Raw genomic sequence first — 21,864 nt, forward strand, 5'->3', positions numbered from 1 at the left:
GTGGGTTATTCAGCAGATCGTTAGGGGGTCTAAGTATGATTTAGGGTTTTTTGGGGGGGTTTTTTGGGCTTTCCGTTCTACCGCACAGCTGTTGCTCATCAGTATTATTAAGAAAATTTAACGCACACTTACACTTACTAGATTTCCAAGGTCTATGAGACTACCGATATCAAACACTTTTGACCAACGAAACCTCAATTTCATAAGGTTCTATTTAATAAACAGGAGGTTATCAAAGAAAAGAAAAAGCTGACAAAACTGAAAATGATCTGATAAAATGTTGTGATTGAGAAGAAGTTGAAATTTTTAGCCAATTTTTAATTTCTGTATCATAGGCTAATTCTACTATAACAAACAACATTTTCAGTCTGCTAAATTCCACATTTTGACGGAAGGCCAACCAAAAGAGCTCCTCGTTAGAGCTAATAATTCAGGTCAGCAAGAATTTCCTCCAGTCTCTGTTCATGAGTCCCTCGGTATTATAAAAACATTGGGTTCTGGATCATTCTGTAGCAATAGCTGTTGGCTAATGGAGCTGCTGCTAAGCTCTTTCCAGATGCTCTGTAACATCACTGCCCTTCTAGGCTGGTCTTCCCAACTAACCATGCAAAATCCACCTAATCCTCCAAGTTACCCTCCGAAATAAAAATGACTCAGGAACTTGAGAAAAAGGGAGAATGGCAGTGAGGTACTCAGACTTCATTTTATTTTTTCTTCCTCTTCTGTTGCTGATTTGCTAAGAAGAGACCAAGCTGGCTATTCTAACGAGTTAACAAGGTAACATCTAACAATACACTTGTATAATGAAATCCAACGAAAATTGAATCTGGTGGAGCATCAAGCTTATTATAAAGATCATCACTTCAATTATCACTTTAATTCCTCTCTCTATTTTTCCCAAGGGCAATCAAGGGTCAGTTATATGAACTGGTTTGTCAAATCCTAAATGCCCACAACAGGCAAGAAAACTGCTTAGTAGTCCACCATCAAGCTCTGATTTTATCTTCCGGACAGCTGGAATCAACAGTGACACCCCCCCACCCTGAAACCTGGAAAAACTCACTTGTGTCCAGAACCCGGATGCCGATGGGGGCGGACTCTTCCTCCGTCAGCCGGTACCATTCCTTCTGAGGGCTGGGCAGCCACTCCTCCACGCGGCAGGAGTAGTTGCCCGTGTCCCGAGGGCTTGCCTGAAGCACTGTGAGCCGGTAGAGTAGCGGGGAGAGCCTCTGGAAGCGAAGCCTGCCCTCCCAGGGGCTGCCCTCTGGGCCAAAGACAGCGTCTGGGCCCACGCTCAGCAGGGCCGTCCGCTCTGTGGGGTCCTCTTCCTCCTCTTCCTCCCCCTCCTCCCCTTCCTCCTCCCCATCTTCCAGGCCAGGGCTGCCCCTTTTCCCTCCAGCTTTAGTCCTCAGGGAGTACCAGGCCACAGCGAAGCGGGAGTCCTGGCTGGAGCGAGACACGATGCTACAGTCTAGCTGGAAAGCCGCCTTCTCGGACACCGTGGCATTGGGGACCACCGTGTCCACCTGCAGGGCGGCATCTGGGGGAGATAAGGCTGTTTTAATTTCTGTTCAAAACAACCTAAATGTCCACCACTAAATATGTTCTAGTAATATGCAAGAGGATTCTACGTATCCACTGAAAGGAACAAGGGGGCGTTGTGTGCAGAGAGGTGGAAGGAGATTCAAGAAAAATTGTTAGAGTACAGCACACTGTGTACTCTATGCATCATCGAGTGGAAGAAAAGAGAAAATAAGTTTTATACTGACATAAGAATCTGTTTATATTTGCATGGAACATCTGGAAGAATGCACAAGGAGCTGGTAACATGGAGGCTTACAGGAATCCAGGGAGGGAGGGACACTTATTTTCACTGTAACCCCTTGCAGTGGGGTTGAATAGTGTCCCCCCAAATTCATGTCCACCTGGACCCTCCGAATTTCCTTAACTGGAAATAGGGTCTTTGCAGATGTAATTAGTTAAGATGCACTCATATACTGATTTGGGGCAGGCCTGGATATAAGAAGAGGAGAGGACACAGAGAGACACACAGAGAGAAGGACACGGGAAGGCAGAGGCAGAGACTGGAGTGACGCAGCCACAAGCCAGGGAAAACGGGGCCGTGAGAAGCTGCAAGAGGCGAGGAAGGACCCCTCCCTAGAACCTTCAGGGGAGCAGGGCCCTGATGACACCTTGATTTCACACTTCTAGCCTCCAGAACTGAGAGAGAATAGATTTCTGTTGTTTGAAGCTACAATGCTTGCGCTAATCTGTTATGGCAGCCCTTGGAAATGAATTCACCCCATCAGCAGCTTTTGAATTGAAACCGGGTGCGTGTAGATTAATTTGCCTACACCACAGGGAACCAACCCAAGCAGGTAAAACTTCTCCAAGGACTGAAGCTAAACAAAAGACAATAAACCTGAAAGGGCCCCTCACTCCCCTCACCCTGGGAGTATGGACCCCCAGGAGGATAACACAGACAGTGTCCTGACAGAGGTGGGAGATGCAGACTAGCCACGGGGAGACACCTGAGCAGGTAAAGCACATCCCACAGACACCACCAGACAGCTGTATCTGTTTCTTTCTTTCGCGGGTTTTGGCTCACTGGGGTAGGTTCTAAACAAGTAATTCACTCCCTACCTCCTAAAAGGCCTCCCTTTGGCTCTGTTTGTGAAATGCTCATGAAAGATGCCAATGTGGCATCAACGAAAGCAGAGAGACCAAATCGAATTCTACTTGGACGACAACCAAACAGGAGCATTTCCCAAGTTCCTTCCTGGGCTTTCAACGAAGTGGCTGAATCGGCGTGCCAGCGAACACAAAGCCGGTTACCACTGCTTCCGTGGGGCTCTGACAAGCCCCTCCCCACCCCCCTCAGCACATCTGGAACCTTGTGTGCACCGCTGGACACAAAAGCTTAGGAGCCAGCTATAGGTGGCAGGCACGGTGCCTCAGCCCAGCTCTCACCGGGGCTGGGGAGAGATGCTGGAGGGCGGAAAGCGGCAGGACGGGAAATCAGTTTACAGGTGACTCAAACTCCCTCACTCATCGCCTTATCCCTCCAGGGAGCAAGGCAGACGTGCCCACAGAGAGAGATGCTGTGCAGTGAGGCAATGGACCCATCATGGCAAGGTGGTCAGGGACCGTGGCACATTCAGTTCCCCAGAAGGGCCTCTTCCCATCTACTCTCTCTTTGCTGTCTTCTTGTCTAAAGCTCACAGTTTTTCGGGGCCCCTTCAAGTGCCCTGTCTCTGTTAATGACTCAAGTTTTGGGCTTCCCGTGTCTGTCCCCTTCTAGAAGAGGCCAGAGTATCTCCCTGGTCAGCCTTTGACACTCTTTCCTTCCTTTTCCGTGTGTAAGCTACAAGAAAAAAGTTCGTCCCTGCCCCTCCCCGAGGCCATGCTGATGCTCCCATGCTGTGACCTTGACCAGTGACTCTGGGCTGTGGGTGAGGAATGTGGTTCTCTCTCCACCCCAGTGAGCCAAACACAACTACTCATCGACTCAGCTACAATCTCACCCAGGGTAGTCCTTCAGTTTGTATATTTCATACTACGGTCGCCCCTAAGCAATGCAAGGCGATTCTTAACCCAACTTTTAGAGCTCTTTTATTTCAAGTCTTCTATATGTTCAACTTATATCTCAGAAAAAAAGCTTTGAGGTACATCTACATAATGAATGTTATGCAACCAGTAAAAATGGTGGTCATGAAATGCTTTCAATGACATGGGGAAAGGCTCACAAAAGAATGCTGAGTGGGGGAAAAAAAAATCACATAGAACAATAAGATCCTGACTTCGTTTAGAAAGAGAGAGAGAGGGAGAGAGACAGAGGGAATATGAAGATATGTAGGTAGTGAGATTACACATAACTTTTTGTTTTTTTTGGCTGTAGGGCATGGGGGATCTCAGTTCCTCCACCAGGGATTGAACCTGTGCCCCCTGCACTGGAAGCACGGAGTCTTAACCACTGGACCACCAGGGAAGTCCCCACAGATAAATTTTCTTTTCAAAACTATATTTTTCTGTTTTCCAAATGATCACCTTATATAATCAGGGAAGAAAGGAAGGAAGGAAGGGAGGGAAGGAGGGGGGGAGGGAGGAAGGCTACTCAACTGACTGAACACAAGGCAGCCTCAGGGCTGCAGACTTAGGGGTCACATTGTGAGCACACAGTGTGGCGGGAGGGAACCTTGGGCGACCACCCAGTCTGCTCAAAGTACTGGCTGTGCGACATTTCTCTTCAGGCTTCAGTTCCCTCGACAGTAAAACCTACCACTTGGGGCTGTGGTGAAGACTGAACATAAACAGCCTCACTGTGGCTGGGGCGCACCTGGCTGCCTCCTCCCGCGCTGCCTGGGGCCTCAGTGTGCGGATCTCCATAATGGGTGGGAGGTGGAGGAGGAGAGTGCTCAGCTGCTGTGTTTACCATTTACCTTTGGGAAAAGACACGCAGCAGCTTCTAAGCAAGGGGGACGGGGGAAAGAAAGCTCATGGGAAATATGAGTGACTCAAAGTAGAGGCAATTTCCCCTCCATCTTAGGCAAGACACGGAGGAGAGAGATAATGTCCCTCTCCTGTAACAAAGGCTGTATGCCCTCCCCGAAGTGTGTTCATTGATGTGTGGGGCAGGCACAACCGTGAAGCTCCAGGATTCCACCAACAAAAAGAGCTGTTCTACTTAGATGTGAAAACATTATGAAAGCTTCCAACAGTGCCCACGACCACAAACAGCACCCCGGATGCTCAGAACACAAGACAAAGCATTCCCCTGGATGGAGGTCACAGTGCATTTCCGCTCCATGTCCTTCAGGGGATCACCGACTCTTTGCTCTGATATGAATGAATGATGATGTGATGTTTCGCAGGACACAGGAACCCTGCACATCTTTGCTTTGATTATGTGTGTGAATGTGGAACAATAATTCTACTCAGTAATTATATGCATTTGGGTACTTTAGAAGCAACAATAAAGAAAAGCACAAGGCCACAAAGAACAGTCATTAGTACCAATAAAATTATTAGGAAGTGAGAGTATAACGGCTGCAGTTACGTCATTTTCCATTTAAATCATATGAATCAATTCTTTTCCATTGAAAATCCACAAGCTGAATTTTCTGAACCACATGGCTACTGTTTCAAGATTTTTTTTTTTTTTTTTTTTTTTTTGTGGTACGCGGGCCTCTCACTGTTGTGGCCTCTCCCGTTGCGGAGCACAGGCTCCAGACGCGCAGGCTCAGTGGCCATGGCTCACAGGCCCAGCCGCTCCGCGGCATGTGGGATTTTCCCGGACCAGGGCATGAACCCGTGTCCCCTGCATCGGCAGGCGGACTCTCAACCACTGCGCCACCAGGGAAGCCCCCTGTTTCAAGATTTTTGCCACTTGTCTGAATCTGAATGTATTCTTTAAAAAGAAAATATTCTAGGCTCTGCAATAAATAATTGACAAATGCTACTCTAGCTAAGAAACAGAATCACCTTAGGCCAAGGCCAGATGTGCAATTTTCCATTCACTAGGGGAAAAAAAATCTCAGACAACTGTGAATGCAAATGTACAACGTAAATGCTCATATATTTAACTGCAAGTAACTAATTAATTGGGTTAATTTAATTAACAATTAGTTCACTTTAAAATTAACTAATTTTATGCAGTGCATAAAATATCACACTTAGAGGGGAACCACCAAAGAGGGCGGAGGCCTGGGGACATTAACTCTCACCTGGTCGCATGACTTGAACAGCCGTCTGGCCAGCGGTGTCCTCTGCCCGTCTGTACCACGTGCCACCAGGGCTGGGCAGCCACTCCTCGACGCGGCAGCTGTAGGTTCCGCTGTCCTGCACCGCCACGTTCTGGATGAAGAGCCGGTACACGCCCGGGGAAGGGCTCTCCAAGTGCAGCCGGCCCTTCAGGTTGTTCTTGGCCGCCTGCTCTCCGTAGTGGAAGGTGGCATCGCGACTCAGGCGGGCCAAGGTCTCCCGCTCTGGGTGATTGGGCTTCCACACGAACCACTCCACCAGCAGCTGGGAGGCCGCGCTCGTGCGGTTCAGGACCACACACTCCAGCTGCACCTGCCGCGTCTCCAGCACCGACAGGTTGCCCTGCGCCTGGCTGAGCTTCAGGCGGCTGTCTGCAAAGGCGAGGAAAGAGACGTTGCCAACAAGAAAGCAACGAGCCACGTGCATGCACCCCTTCCCAGCGGACGTGAGCGGGTGCCTTCCAAACGCAGGAGGACAGCAGCACGTTCAATCAGCAGAAGCACTGCTCAGGCGCACACCCTGAACGTTCTGAGTTCTTGATCACGGGTCTGAGTGCCTGAGTTTCATGGAGTTCAATGTTACGGTAACAGCTGCCCCCTAATTTATAACTCTCATCGGTTCAGATGCTTAGGAGAGGACAAGCGTGCATGGTAGATGACTCCACGTCCAAGGGACAGCAGACCACAAAGAGTATGGCCAAGGGGAGGGCGTGGCTGGGAAGGGACAGCAAAGGGCATGGTGAGAACCCTGCTGGGAGAGCAAATTTTTAAAACTGACCACATGATGGCTAGAATGTGCTGGGCTGTCAGCCTCAAAAGAACTGCAAGGGAAAGCCACGTTAATACGTTCACCAGCTGGCCCTGAGAATTGCGGTTCTTACTTTCTTTACCAAAAACACCCCACACGGGTTCCCTCTCAAGGTGGAAACAGAACCGATCTGACATCAGTAAAGAAAAGACTGATACTGATGGCTGTTTGAAACCTCAGCCAATCAGATTCTCCTCCAGAGAAAAGGTGTCATTAAACGCGGTACACTCTGATCACATACAATTTCATAAAGGCCCCAAAAGCCTCTTTGGACCCGAGGGGTTAAAAAGCTATGACACTGTAAGTGCCCAGAAGCCCCTGAGAAGGACACCTCCTGAGTGATATCTGAGGAGGGAGGGACTTTCACTTTTCCAGTTTAATACTGTCAGAATGTTTTCTAATGCACATTTATTTCACCTTTGTAATAAAAGGTCAAAAAATTTAAAAAAAAACAAGAGAATATATTTCAAATAACCAGTCTCTGAAAATATATACTTGGGAAGATATTAACTCTGCTTGTCTCTGGGTTGAAAGGTTATTTTCTCCTTTGTGCTTTTTTAGTATTTTCCAAAAGCTCTATAAATGTATGCTTTCTTATAAAAAAGGGGGGGGAGGGGGGGGACTAGACGAAGTGGGGCGGGGGGGGCGAGAAAAACACACAGATTAAAAATCTCAACGGAAAAGGGGGAGTGTGTTGTTTTAATGTGTCCTGTGAGTCTTCTGTTTATAGTGTTAATATTCCCCATAAGCAGAGATTTCACTGTTTTGACAAGAATCCTTACAGCCCTAGTGCACTGCCCCAGTTAGCTTGCGGTGAGTCTGTTAACCTCCAATGGGGAAATTCCCTTGATAAATTTAGGACCTACCAAGAACCTCTTAGTTTCAGCACAAATGAGAAAAGGGAAAGGCAGAATGATGACTAAGAGGAAACACGGTGGGGGAGGGTGACCATGACCTCCCAACGGGGAAAACGGTCAGAACTGAGAAAAGACAGGAAGAACAGAAACCTGAAAGAACATATGTGGGCCTAATGGCAACCTTCAGTTCTCAAAAGCCCCAGGGACTGGCCTGAAGGCAGGACGTAGGTCACTGGAAATACCAACAGGAATCACTTAGACCACAGCTTCCTATTTTATGCACCAGAAGGGTCGGCATGAAATGTCACCGTGGGCAGACCTGAATCCCTGGATTGGGGCAGCGTGAGACATACAATATCCTGAGGAAAGGAGGGGACAAGCCCCATGGCGTTCAGCAAGGGCCAGGCCACATCTGGACTTCTGCATCTGGTTCCATTTGATCACAGAACTTTTTTTTTTTTTTTTGGCCATGCCGCGCCATGCGGGATCTTAGTTCCCCAACCAGGGATCGAACCCGCACCCCCTACAGTGGAAGCACGGAGTATTCATCACTAGACCACCAGGGAAATCCCAGAATAAACTTTTATTGAGGCCTCCTGGGAGACAAGCCGTGAGGATAGCATGGTAAAGAGAACAGGACCTGTGCTCACTCATGCGGCTACCCGTCTAGTGAATTTGAATATATTAAGAGTGAACAAGTGATAGTGTTCACTACAGTAAACATAATAACCAATGATAAATGAATTTCCATGAGTATAAAATCTGAACAGGTAGTTCATAATTACTCATATATGAATAGGTATGCCAGGCGGTGACATGTGCTATGAAGGGGCTGGGGAAAGGGGATACAGAGTGACTAGGGTGCCATTTTAGTTAAAGTGAGCTAGGAATGCCTCCCTGAGGAAGAACGAGATAGATGGACATCTATGGTCAACACATTCCAGGTTATGAGAACAGCAAGTACAAAGGCCCTGGGGTGTCAAGGAAAGCAACCATTTATTCCTTATTCAACCAGTATTTATTAAGGGTGTCATGTCAGTGGCTGGAGATACAAAGACACAGCACCTGTCCTCAAAATGCTTACGGTATAGTGGAGAAGAAATGAAAATAATTATTACATTATGTGTTTTATACGGAACCCCTGGTGATATAGGAGAAATCAGGGAAGGCTTCCTGGAGGTGGTGCTGAGTAAAGTCTTAGGAATGGGGTGAAGACAGGGGAGAAGCCACAGGAGGGGTGCATTCCAGGAGGAGAGGGTAGCATAAGCAAAGTCAAGGAGCTCGGACTCAGGGCGGCAACACAGCATCCCACAGCTCATCGGGCACCAGAGGTAGGGATAACAACTAACTATAGGGCACGCAGGAATGACGGATGGAGAGGGAGCTTAGGGCCACACTATGTGAGAAGTTCAAAGAACTAGAGCTTTTCAACAAGGAGAAAGGGCTCCCTTCACATGTTTGAAAGGATATGACTCAGACTAATCTTGGGTTGTTCTCGGGCAGACCTAAAACCTGAGAGGGACATTACAGGGAGGAGGAACTTTTCAACAACCAGGGCTGCCCAAAAGTGGAACTGAGGGCTGTGGAGGCAGTCAGCTCTCCTGCCTGTGAAGTGCTCCGGCAGAAGTCAGACGCCATCTGTCAGGGAGCCGGATATAAACGGAATAAAGGCTACACCCACAGGGTCTGAGAGGGGGCCAAAGGGTGGTTCTGTTCAGAGACAGGAAGGGCTCATCCGTGGGCTGTGCGTGGTAAGGAAGAAGGGGAAACCAGAAAACGCCCTCCAGGCAGGAATCCTGGGTATGGAGCCGGCACCAGCCCGAGATCCAAGGTGCAAACTGCAAACCCAGAATGAGATCCAGGCACTGCCAGGGATCCTGCCTTGCCGCACCTTGCAACCCCCAGCTGCCCCTCAGGCCTCTCCCGGGTGAAGATGCTGCGTACAACAGCAGATGCTGACAGAGGATGCTTCTCTGAGTTCGCCATCAGCACCAGGACCCGCTAGGTAAGGTGGGTGGGCCTGCAGTGAACGAGGATGATGCTCTGTACCGCATGCACATCCACCATGGACCCCGCAGAGCCCTGCCGCACCCCCAGGCAGTCTCTGCCCTCAGCCTACTGGCCCAGGCTGGCTGCACCGTCTATCCTTACCTGGCTGCTTCACAGTGACTTCCGTGCGCCCCGAAACCTCCTCCGCCAGCTTGTACCAGGCGTAGTTGGGGCTCAGCAGCCACTCTTCCACGTGGCAGTAGTAGCTGCCGCTGTCGCTGACCTCGGCTCTCTGGACAGTGAGGCTGAACAGACCCCCGGACACGTGCCTCTCAAACTGCAGCCTGGCTCTCAGGCCCTCCTCCTCGGCGTAGGTGCCGTACTCAAAGGCGGAGTTGTGGGTGGTTTTGAGGATGAGTTTGCCGTCGGCGTCCGAGGGCTTGTGGACGTACCAGAGCACGGCGAAGTGGGAGTTCTGGCTGGTCTGGGACTTGACTGAACAGTTCAGCTGGATGGGCCTGTTTTCCACCAGGGTGAGGGTCCTCTTTGATTTGCTCACCTGCAGCTTTGTCACTGCAAAGGAAAAGGGGATGCTTCAGTCGAATCACCACACACCCCTGGAATGTGGCCCGAGTCCCGCCTCCAGGCTCCCCGCCGGGTTTTGTCCAGCACGGCTCCTAGAGGACCAAACACTGATGGGCTTCCCCCAAAGCATGGCTCGGCGTGAGGACAGCAGAACAGAGCCAATCGCACCCCAAACAACCCTCCGCTGGCCTCCTCCTTGCCTCTCCCTGGCTCAGGTCCTCGCCGTCTCTCCTGCCAGCTCTCCCTGCCATCATATGGCCGCCAGGGGGATCCGGCAAAAACACACCCAGCCCGTATCAATTCCCTGCTTAAGAAGTTTAATGGCTCCCAACTGCTTATAGACAAGAAAAACATTTCCTTTCAGAGTACAAAGTCCCTCCAGGATCTGACCCTCACCCCGCTGTCCTCACTCACCTCCAAGCCTCCCCCGTCACACCCACACCACACCTCCCCATGCCGCTTCTCCCTGAGCTCGGTCTCCGCTCAGCTGTCCTCCCTGCCTGTCTCCTACCATCTCCCCTCCGACCCTTCTCCCTACTCACCCTCTAGTCCTCTTCTCCCTCACTCCCATCCCACTGGGTCAGACGCCCCTCTTCTGTGCTCCCATCAGCACCCTTACGCATCTTCAGCTTGTTTTTCCTTACGTCCCTCCCATGCTATCCATGAGCTCCCCGAGAGCAGAGATCAAGCTTTCTCCATTCGATCTGCAAATACTTAGAGTGTGCCCACTCCGTGCCCCTCACGAGGCTAAGTGCTGGGGGTGCTCTGAAGAATAAGACGGTCCTGCCTGGAGATGTTCTCATCACCGCACCCCCGGATTCAGGCTTTGGAGAGCACCCACTCAATCAACGTTTGCTGGGATGTGTGAGTTAGTGACTGAGTGAGTGGGTGAGCGAACGAGAGGGAGCTGGAGAAATACGGTAGCAGGTGGCTGGAGGATGCTGGGGTGCTCTTCCTGGAGGATGGGAAGAGAGAAGGCAGAGAAGAAAATGACAAACAGTGGGACAGAACAGAGCCGACTCCGGCCTCCCCTTCCCCTCACGATTCTGCTCCTAAACCAGAAGGGAGGGCAGACTCCAGAGGGCCACCCTACCTGCTAATTAATGACCGTGCTCTCCTTGAAGGTGGCAAGAAGCCACGGTCTAATGAAATATATCTTATGAAGGTAATTTGAGATCTCACCCACTCCATCATTATTATACTTGGCTCTGCTCCCCCTCCCCACCATCCTCCCCTACTGAAAAAGAGAAAAAAGGAAAAAGTCACAATTCCAAGTTCCTCTTACGGAGCTAATAGTAGAAGCATCATCCCACCCTCACCTTTCTCTTTACCCTTCACTTGTCGAGGATGAAATCACTCGTCAGCTGAGAAAGGAGCCCAGGACGAGCCACAGACCCTGACAGGGAGAGCAAGCTGGGCTTCCTCCAGTGACCCTGCCCAGAGGGGAGGCCAGAACAGGTTGGCCTGGGCCTTTCTCCAGCACCTCTGCTGGTCATCTCTCTTGATCTAGACACAGGACTGAGCCCACTGGTCGTGCCTGGGCCTCCTCTGCCAGTGCTGGCTAGCTGGCTCGCTTAGAGCTTAGTGTGGAAAGACAGGATCAAGGTCTGAGTTCCATGCACCAAGGCAACTGACACTTCTGAAAGCCCCAGACTGTCACCTGGGCACTGGGGTAACCCACAGACAAAGGTTCTGAGTGGCTGGGAGGATTCAGCGAGCTAAGTACGGCAGAATCGGACGCCCAATACCATGACTGCGAAAGCAACTCGGAGGCTGTTTCCCGGTGCTAAATCAGGGGACACTCTTCACAAAGGAAGCTGGATTCACGTACCTACAGACCTTCTCAAGCCATCAAGAATGCACCCGGCACCCGTCTGAGAGAAATCCCCTGGCCCATGACCCTACCCTTCTGGTTTCATCTTTTTTGGGGAACAAGCCCAGTCTCCCGCCTTCTCCCTTCTTCAAACGCACGAAGTCCTCCACGGCACTGGAATACAGGGCAGGCTTTACCAGCAAGCACCCAAGCTCTGGAAACTAGATTCACCTTAGCTTGCCAGTCGACTTTTCCTATCTGCTGCCTCTAATACTTGAAACAACCAGCTCCCTTTTCATTCCTTTCCAACCCGATTCGCCGCATGCAAATGATATCTCTATCAGAGCAAATGACACCACCTGAATTATCTGGTTCTGGGCCCAAAAAACTGGGTTGTTCAGTGTAGAGTAGAAAGAGCTTTAAAATGCATTATTAATTGGGGCCAGATTATTTTTGCAACTGTTACTAAGGAAACCTCCATTGCTATAGTAACCGCATATATTAAACTGGATGCCTATGACTAAACTTCAGCTCAGTCACATGGTCTGAGAACGAGAATCCAAGGAAGAGAATTGTTTCAAAGCATTTCCATTTTTTTCCCTCCTTCCCACGTCAAAATATTGTGAAGTGTTGGAAAGCTTGAAAGAGAGGCATTTTTGAAATTTGGTGCATGTCTGACAGGTAGGCAAGGGGTCAGCTCCTCTTCTACGCTCTGAATCTCCTCCCGCTTCTCAAGGACAGGGAGGACCTTTCCTGAAGCCCAGGGGAGACAGCAGCCTGCACAACTAATTAGGAGGCACTCACACATCCTGCCCAGCACTGCCCTGGGCGGTGCGCGGCCTGCTGGCCCCACCTTCCTCCGTGGGGTTAGGAGAGCCCAGCCCCCTTAAGAACCGTAGGTATTCTCATCTGCAAGATGAGAACAATCACAGCATCGACCTGAGAGCAGTGCTGTGCAGATTAAAAGCAATACTCTACAGTAAGAGTTTAGCACAGAACCTGGTCTATAATCAACACGCAGTATGTTTTCACTATTTCCGTTTCTTTTCAGTTTCCGGGCTCAGTCCCATGTTCAAAGCTCCATATTAGATGGAGAACTGCCAAACCTGAGTCGCAAACTTGCTACTGAAAGTATTGTCCACGGACTGGCAGCATCCGTGTTGCCTGGAAGCTTGTTAGAAATGCAGACTCTTGGGCCCCACCCCAGACCTCCTGAACCAGACTCTGCCTTTTAACAAGACTCCCAGGTGACTCAAATGAACCTGAAAGCCTGAGAAACCTTGGACTTGGCTGTGTGAGTGAATGGACTTAGGCAATAAACACAAAGGTGAAAGACAAGACGCTGAGGACTTGGTTGATCGCCAACAGTGAGTCAGCAGGACGAAGAGGCAGGAAGAAGGGTGTGAGGCTGCGGGCCAGGCCCCACCTTTCAGCACCCCACCTGCGAGCACAGACTCCAGCGCACCCAGCAGCTGCCGTCTCAGGTACCTCACGACTTCCAGAGCGGGGCTGTACCCTGCTGGAGGGAAGGGCCCTTTCTTTCTGCATCTGGAGAGTTTCCTTCTGAGGCCTCCGATCCCCTGTGGCCGGGCAGCATCGGCACCACCTGGGGTGGAGACGCTGTCTCACAAACACCACAGGTGAGGCCCAGAGACCTGCGGGCTCACGTGCCCTCCAGGTGATTCTGATGCGCTAAGTTTGAGAAGCCACAGGTGTGGCAGTGAGGGGGCCACAGGTAACTCTAGAGACAGCAGTTTCTGTGCAATGGTGCAAGCAGCGGCCAGAGGGTAGCATACAGGCAGTGAGGGAGCAGAGGGAGAAAAGGAAGACTGTTCTTTATTATGGATCCGTGACAGGAATCAGTCACGTTAGGTGGAGAGGGGGCCAGTGGCTGGACAGCAGAGATTTTTCAAACTGAGGGACGCAAGTCAGCCAAAAGACTGGGAGAGAATGAAGGAAGAGCTGTGGGGTGTGTGTGTGTGTGTGTGTGCGCGTGTGCATGTCCATGTCCCACCTGTCCTCATAGAAGGAGGGTTACTGCCCTGTCTGCCTTACACGTCTGCAGACACAGCAGTGACCCTTGCTCACTGACTCCAAATAGGTGCACCTGGTGTTACCATGACAACGAGGCCTGAGGGGGGGGAGGCGCGGGGGGAGGGGGGACTCCTCTAGGGCTCCTGCTCTCATGCTCACTCTATCTGTTAACAGCCAGCAGGCAGAAGCCACATGCCCCTGGGATGGAAGGAGAACCCCAGGTTCTCCTGAAAGAAACGAGGGGCCAATTGCTCTGAAGGATGGGGCAGCCTGTCACCTACTGGACTGTGACAAGGAGAGCCACTGTCACAAGCCCTGGACTCCTGGAAGTCAAAGAAAAAGCCCTCAGCTCTGCCAATCTGCCAGGTCAGCAATAAGAAATTGGAGAGAACGGGTTTGGCAGCATCCGGAGGGTACTGAATATTCATCCTGACTGCCCATCAGTAAAATCCCAGCAGAATACACCCACTGACAAGTCAGCTTTCCACACCGGAGGCTGTCCTCCTGGAAGCGTGTTTATTGCTTCGTCAATTTTAACGTGCAATGTTTAATAGCCAAACCAAGATACGGTTGTAAATACCTGGAATATGAGCGCTGACATTTCCCTTATTCCTCTGTATTTAGGGAGATGTAATTGGAGGGTGTTTTGGGTGCTAAAGAAAATCAGAAGGAAGCGCAGCAATGCTTCAAAATTGAAAGAGAAAAGAATGGATTAGGAGCTAAGAATCGAATATGTTGAACTGGCTTAAAGGCTTGCCTAAACGCCCCTTGTGGAGTCACACTCTGCCATCGATGGCTAAGGCGAAGACAGATCAACAACAAAACAGGAGGGATGGCGTTCCTTGAAGATTACCTTAGGGATGTGCATTTGGAACAGGAAGTCTGGAATGGTCAATAAGAGATCCACAACAGGTTCATCAGGCCATCCAGCCAGAGATTTTAAAGAAACAAATACCCGTGATGTGGTCAGGTCAGCAGGCAGCTCTGGCAGAAGGACTGGTCTGGGGCACAGACCACACAGAGCCTTCTTGGAAGCCGGTGACATAAGCTGTGGAGGGCTGATAAATGGACTGGCATGAGCGGGCCAACGGTCCCTGGGTTTCTGCTTCCTGCTGTCGGAATAAGAATATTGGACAAAATCATCTTCTAAAAGGGTTGGGGGCAGGGGGAGGGCGATGATATTCCTGTGGAGAACAACAGAGCGGGGAGAAGAATCTATGTTTTGAGAGGCAAGATATGGAAGGAGAGCAGCCTTAGAGCCCCCAAGCCTTAGAGCCCCCAAGCCTTAGAGCCCCCTGGTGGCAGAAGTTAGAAGAAACAGAGGCATTTGAAGAGGCACAAAAACTCCTACACCATTAGCAAACCGTGTCTTGAGGAACCTCTACAGGGACCTTGTGACCCCAACTTAAAAAGAACAAATTTAAGTATTTGCTAAAGGGGCTCAGGGATGGTAAACCAGAGAGAGCAGGGATTCAATCAAAGTATATGGTACCAAAGAGAATTCCCGAGGGAAAAAAAAAAACTACCATAATAAAATAAAATGAAGAGCCTGGACTCTGGAGCCAGACTGCCTGTCTGGATTTGCATCTTGCCTCTGCCACTTATTATGAATCACTGGAGAATTTATTTATCCTCTGTGTCAGCGTCCTATAAAATGGGTGAAGCTAGCACCCCCTCATGGCATTGCATGAATTAAGAACGAAGAATGTTACTGTGTATAAAGCATTCAAGGTGGTAATGGGCATGCTACGAAAGCTCAGCAAAGATTAGCTACTATCGTTACTGTTGTTACTTCTGCCGCTACAGGTGCTGAGACGCTTCCACACAGCACTCGACAAAGAGAAACCGCTTCTGTAAATGATACTATTAACTGAATGCTGAAAGGATAATTTTTTTTCCCCCTTTCTTAGGCTGCGCCGTGCAGCATGCAGGATCTTAGTTCCCCAACCAGGGATGGAACCCGTGCCCCTGCAATGGAAGTGCAGAGGCTTAAACCACTGGACCACCAGGGAAGTCCTAGAAAGGATAGTTTTTTATTATATGGCCTTAAAAAAGGCTGAAGTCTTCCTCTCATCCACCCCAACTGCTTTTTAATAAAGTTCATACCTGGGTTCCCATCCCCACTTCCCACTCTCTATTTCTTGACTCCGCCAAGTCCCAACCTCTCTGAGGCTCAGTTACTCCATTTATAAAATGGGAAAGCAGTAGCTTCTTCCCAGGGCTGCAGCAAAGGTGACTGAGGTCATCTACACCAAGTGTCCAGTATACTCTCCGGCACACGGTCAGCCCTCTGGTATTTTTCCACTTCTACTTCCCCCAAATAAAAGCACCAGTACCAACCAGCGTGTGCGGGGGGAAAAGAGTAAAAATGAACATGAAGCCCTTTGGAAAATAGTAAGTGCTCAATGCATAAATATTTAATAAGGAGAGATTGTAACACTTAAGGAGGATGCACTCTCCCTGGTGCCACAGCCCTTCCCAGGGGCCGCGCCCGCCCAGCCTCAGCACCCCCCCTTGCTCTCTGCGGCCCCCCAGAGGGCCAGCCAAGTGCCTTACCATGCACCTCTGAGGAGAGACCAAGCACCCTGGTGCTCGTTCCCAAGGTTCCCACGCCAGCCGCCGCTAGTTCTTGCTTTACAGTGAAATCACAAACAAACGGACTCAGCGTAAGCCACAGGAGACACGAAGACAATCCTCAGAGCAGATCCCGGGTCCCCTAACTCTTCTCCAGGGGGCAATAAAATGATGTAATGGAAAATAGAGATACATGGACATCGGAACGACCTAGGCTCCAGTCTTGTTCCGATCTGTTTTTCATTTGACAAGCTGGTTTGCCTCCGTCAAGGCTCCCAAACACTGGGAGCCTGGGTTTCCTCAGGAGCAAAATGGGCATAAAAGTGTCTACACGTTATTTCATTGCTGGAAAAATTTAAAAAGAAAACAGAGGTACTAACCACAAGGCCTGGCACCCAAGACGTATTTAATACATTTTTGCCCCTTTTCCCCTTGAAGAGCACCATGAATTGATCTGAATCCAAATAATGAGAACCTTCAATGACCTAACTCCATTTTCTTCCCTGAGGCACTCCAGCCTTAGATTCTAAGTCGTAAGACTAACAGGCAAATATTAGGGATTTATTCAAAAAGGCAAGGCTAGGCAAGGTCCTGGGGTCAGCACTTCCTCTACTTTCTGCAGCTGGAACCACGTGAGGGGCACAAGGAGGCCCACAGCCCGACCCTGAGGCCAGAGGAGACCACAAAGGGCGCAATTACTCAGCGAGGCAGGCAGGCGAGTCCCTCGGCACTTTCCACAACAAGGGTTCACACGAAATGGGGTCTTCCGCTTAACCTTCCATTAACCTGAAAATCCACTTCAGCAGAACAGCCTCTTCCCTGGCATCTCGTTGTCCAAGTTTAGGCTCTAATTGGCCAAGGAACTGTCCTATCATTTATACAGTTCACTTGTTCCAAACTGGTTCGATACAGACTCCGTTATGGGGTTAGAAGAGGCGAAGGATAAGCCCAGACACTGCCGTTTCCTAACCTCGCGTTGCTGAAAATAACAAGCACTGTGACCATCTGCAGTGGTGGAGCAGACCGGGTTGGGCACACATCGTGGCTGTAAGCAGGCAGAAAAATCCTTTTTGCAATGTGTTCAAACCATCTTTGCAAAGTGGGTGGGGCAGAAAGTCAGAAAGAAGTCTTTGCAAAGTCACCTCCCATCCAGCCCCCACCCTTCGTCTCACGCATGCCTGTGCTCTCCTGCTTGGGGCCAGGCAATGGAGGGAAGCAGGAGCCAGGGCCGGGGTCCACCCTCCGCCTGCTTCCACCCTAACCGGAGACAGGTACAGACACGGAGGAAACCGTGTAAGAGCAGCACTAACTTACCCTCTCCCCCGCGTTAAGGGAAGGGCCTGATGACGGTGAGTGTCTGCACAACGTCCCCTGACTAAGGCTCCCCAGATGAGTGCATCCTTATCACCTGCTGCGAGATAGACTCCGCCTGCCTGCTCTCATGCGCTCAAATCCAGGGCAGGGGGACAGGGTCTGGGTCAGGGAAAGTGTCGAGGAAGGAAGGACAAGGATTCAAACCTTGGCTCCATTCACCAGCTAGGCAACCCTGGGCTGATCACTTAATCTTTCCTGAGGCTGTTGTGAAATTCTCATAAAATAACCAACCCTAAGCACCTAGCACAAAGCAAATACTCAGTAAGTACCTGTTATTTTCCCTTTTGCCTCTGAGGTTCCTTGTCTGCAAACTGGGGGGGGGGGACAGTGGTACCTTGTTCACATCACTGTTGCAAGGATTATAGGAGATGACATTAAGAGACGGAGCTTTCTGCAAAACAGCCTAGGTGGCCTGCACACTTCACAGATATCAACGTCTTCACACACAAGCGCACGCATGCACGTGCGGCTGGGGAACTACTGTAGATTAAAGGAGTCTAAAGAGACATGGCAGGGACTTACCTGGTGGCACAGTGGATAAGACTCCGTGCTCCCAATGCAGGGGGCCCAGGTACGATCCCTGGTCAGGGAACTAGATCCCACATGCATGCCACAACTAAGAGTTTGCATGCTGCAACTAAGGAGCCGGCGAGCTGCAACTAAGGAGCCCGAGAGCCGTAACTAAGACCCAGTGCAACCAAATAAATAAATAACTTTTTAAAAAAGAAAAGAAACTGCCAAATTATTAAAAATAAATTAATTAATTAAAATTTAACAAATTTTAAAAATTAAAGAAAAATAAAGAGACATGACGACTAAATATAATGTGTGACCCCTGACTGGATCCTAGAAGGAAAAAACACTATAAGGGGCGTTTTCGGGACAACTGCGGAAATGCTGGTACTGTCCTATAATCACGTCAAATTCCCAGAGTCTGATTACACTGCTGTGGTCAGGTGGGACAAAGTCCTGATCTTCAGAGATACACGCTGAAGTATTTAGAAGGAAGTCTCCTGATATTGGCAACTTACCCTCAAACGGTTCAAAAACAACAAAAAATTACACACGGAGGGAGAAACAAACGTGGTAAGATGTTAACAGCTGGTCATCATGAAAAGGGAATAGGAGTCTTGCAACCGCCTACACACCTGAAATTTCTCAAACTAGAAAGTTGGGAAATAAGAGCAGCCGGGCCGAGGGCTCCGCGCACGTCACTTCCTGCCTCTCTGCGGCTCTCCTCAGCCGGAGCAGGCGTGGGGGACCCCGGGACCCTCACCTGGCTGCAGCACCCTGATCTCCAGCAGGTTGGAGGTCCTCTCGGCCAGCCGTGTCCAGCTGTTGTCGTAGTTCCTCCGCCACAGCTCCGCCACACACTGGTACTTGCCCGCCTCCGTGTCGCTGGCCCGGCTGATGCTCAGCCGGACGTTGTTGCTGGACTCAGCCTTTTCAATGGCCGTTCGGGTCCGGAAGCTGGAGGACCTGTCCCCCCACTGGACTCCGCCATCCCGGGTAAAGGTCACCAAGTCATGGAACTCGGCGGTGCCCACCGGCTGGAACCGCCACGTCACTGACACGGGGACCCGGGCAGGGTAATGGGGTTTGATGATGCACTGCAGGTCAAAGGAGTCACTGTAGGTCACCCCCGGCGTGCGGGAGATGGCAGTGACTGCAAAGCCCGTTTCTGGAGAGAGAGCAGAGAAACTCAGGCCAGAGGAGACACTTGGCCTTCTCAGGGCCATGTGACGCGGTGACAGGGCTCCTGGCAGAAGCTAGCGGGACAGAGCAAAGGCTCACACGTGGGGCTCTCTGGATGCCCAGGCCAGTATTACTTTTGCTAGCGTGTTGACACACAAACCCAGCAGTTCACAGGACCCCACAGAAGGAGGCCGGCAGCAATCCTCACGCAGCACTAGCGAACCCTTCCTGATGAACCCTCACGTGGATTTGTGCTCGATCAGTCCCACTCACAGGGACTGAGTGCATGTAGGCGGGACCATCCCGAGATATCTTGGGATTCCGTGCTGAAACAGGAGAAGAGAGCCTCAGGGCCGATTTCCTTCATCACACTCAGGTGGATGCACCCCGCCCCAGCCTGGACGGCCCCTGTGCCTGGCCCACCGCTGCGTCAGTGCCGGAGCAGGGGAGGCAGGTGGAGCAGGGGCCTGTGCTCCCTGGGCTGGGCAGCGCCGGCTTGCTCTCCAGTCCCTCTTCTACCTCCCCACAGAATCCTGGGCAAAGAGGCAGCGAGGGACCCACAGCAGGAGGGACTGACCTTCACCAAGTAGGACCTGGGGTGAGGTGGGGCCCTGCAGGTATGCTAGGCTGAGTCTCTCCGTATTCCAGCATCACTAATCCCCAGTACTGACTCCTCAGTAGAAGTGATCAGAGTCCCTTCAGCCTTGAAATACGACTGACTGTTAACACATTAGTTATGCTCATAAAACTGAGAGCAGCCAGTATTTCCTGAGCACCATGGGCCAGGCATGGTGCCAACTGCTTGGCTTTCATCACACTTCACTGAATCCATCACCCCTTTCTTCCAGATGAGGAAACTGAGGCTCAGAGAGGGTAGATAAATTGTCCACTATCAAGCTGCCAGTGAATGGCAGTCACGCTACAAATCTGTGTGCCACTGATTCCGGGGGACTTATTAGGTTGCTTTACTCCCAGGAAGCATAAGACAGTGGTTAAAGGCACAGACCCTGGAGCCAGATGCCCAACTTTGGCACTGTCTAGCTATGTGACGTTGAGCAAGTTACTTAACTTCTCTCTGCCTCTATTTCCCCATCTGTAAAATGGGTCCTTGTGAAGATTAAATGAGTTAGTATTTATAAAATACTTGGAATAGTACCTGACACACAGTATATACTATATTTTGTTAAATATGTAGTTTGTTTTAATAAAATAGACATAAAGGAAAGTACTTTAAACTTCATAGGTAAAAAGGCACTGAGTGAAGAGCCTGGCCAGAGCCCCTTGGTAAGCTCTGGCTATGGGAACCACAGCCATACGGTGAATATGAAAAAACTCAGAGGACAACCTCATGCTGAAAAATTACTTCTAACCCTAACCACCCCTCAGACATTCCTAGCCTCACAGGATGGGAAAGACTCCCTCTGCTGGACACCCAGGACTTTCCTCACAGGTTCCATTTCCACGTGTCCACATACGGTACTGAGCTGAGAGAGCCATGGGGAGTGAGCTGACCTGGAAACTCAACCACTGGATGAGGTTTCCAGAGACAGAAATCTGAATGGGATGATGAGTGCCGAAAGCAGATCAACCTTTGGGATTAAGCTTATGGAAAGTAAAAATAATTCTAATCTGGGGTGAAAAAGGACTTTGTTGGGGGCAAAACCACTTGGTGTTGCCATCTTTACTGGGGTAGGATGGTCCAAAGCACCACCAGCCCTACCCATGAGGAAGGTGGCAGCATGGTCCCAGGGGTGGAATGCAAAGTCACTGAGGACAACTGATGTCGCAGTCTCTTAACAAACAGAAACACCTAACATGACAAGTTACCTCCCCAGCAAAGTAGCAGATTGGTCTTTTAATATACTGATTCTATTAGGCAGATAAATGTTGATAGAAGCCTCTTTACCCTGTGAGAAGCAAATCTAATATTCTTTGGTTTTAGCAAATTTCAAGGTATCTTTTAATTTCATGCTAATCAGGAAATGGCTTTCTTTAGGAAGAGCCTTATAGAGGAAAAGGTAAAAACATGGGCTTTGAAAAAAAAATTTAAGACAGATTGCTGGTTTCCTGGATTCAGATTGTGTGTCTGTCACTTAAAAGCTATAGTCCTGGGCAAATCAGCCAACTTGTCTCACTAGTCTCCTTGTAAAATGACAGTGTCTATCTGTAGGCTAGGCGAGGATTCCAAGGGACAATTAAGCTTAAGTGCTTACACTCAGCCAGGAAGGGTAGTAAGGGCTAAATAGATGGCAAAAGGTGATTTCCTACCCTTCTCTGCCCTGCTCTGAATTTTCAGGAGGGCTGAGCCCCTGCACAGGAGGGCCTGGGGTGCAGGAGGGAGAGGATTTGTTCCCGCTCTTCCAGGTTAATTTTGGC

At 50.1% G+C, this 21,864-nt stretch overlaps 1 protein-coding gene across 8 annotated transcripts in view; it reads right to left on the reverse strand.

The window, feature by feature from the left end:
• IGSF3 (immunoglobulin superfamily member 3) overlaps positions 1–21,864 on the reverse strand; it is a 98,862-nt gene that overhangs the window by 3,929 nt on the left and 73,069 nt on the right. For all 8 annotated transcript variants that reach the window (XM_027091043.1, XM_027091038.1, XM_027091039.1 and 5 more), the window contains 4 exons: positions 19,070–19,474; positions 9,576–9,986; positions 5,724–6,131; positions 1,064–1,540 (listed from right to left, as the gene is read on the reverse strand). In XM_027091043.1, the coding sequence (XP_026946844.1) occupies positions 1,064–1,540; positions 5,724–6,131; positions 9,576–9,986; positions 19,070–19,474 (1,701 nt within the window). The remainder of the gene's footprint in view (positions 1–1,063; positions 1,541–5,723; positions 6,132–9,575; positions 9,987–19,069; positions 19,475–21,864) is intronic.

Source organism: Aethalodelphis obliquidens, unplaced genomic scaffold (genome assembly GCF_003676395.1).
Source record: "Aethalodelphis obliquidens isolate GAN/ISIS:26980383/991018 unplaced genomic scaffold, ASM367639v1 scaffold70, whole genome shotgun sequence".
NCBI lineage: Eukaryota > Metazoa > Chordata > Mammalia > Artiodactyla > Delphinidae > Aethalodelphis > Aethalodelphis obliquidens.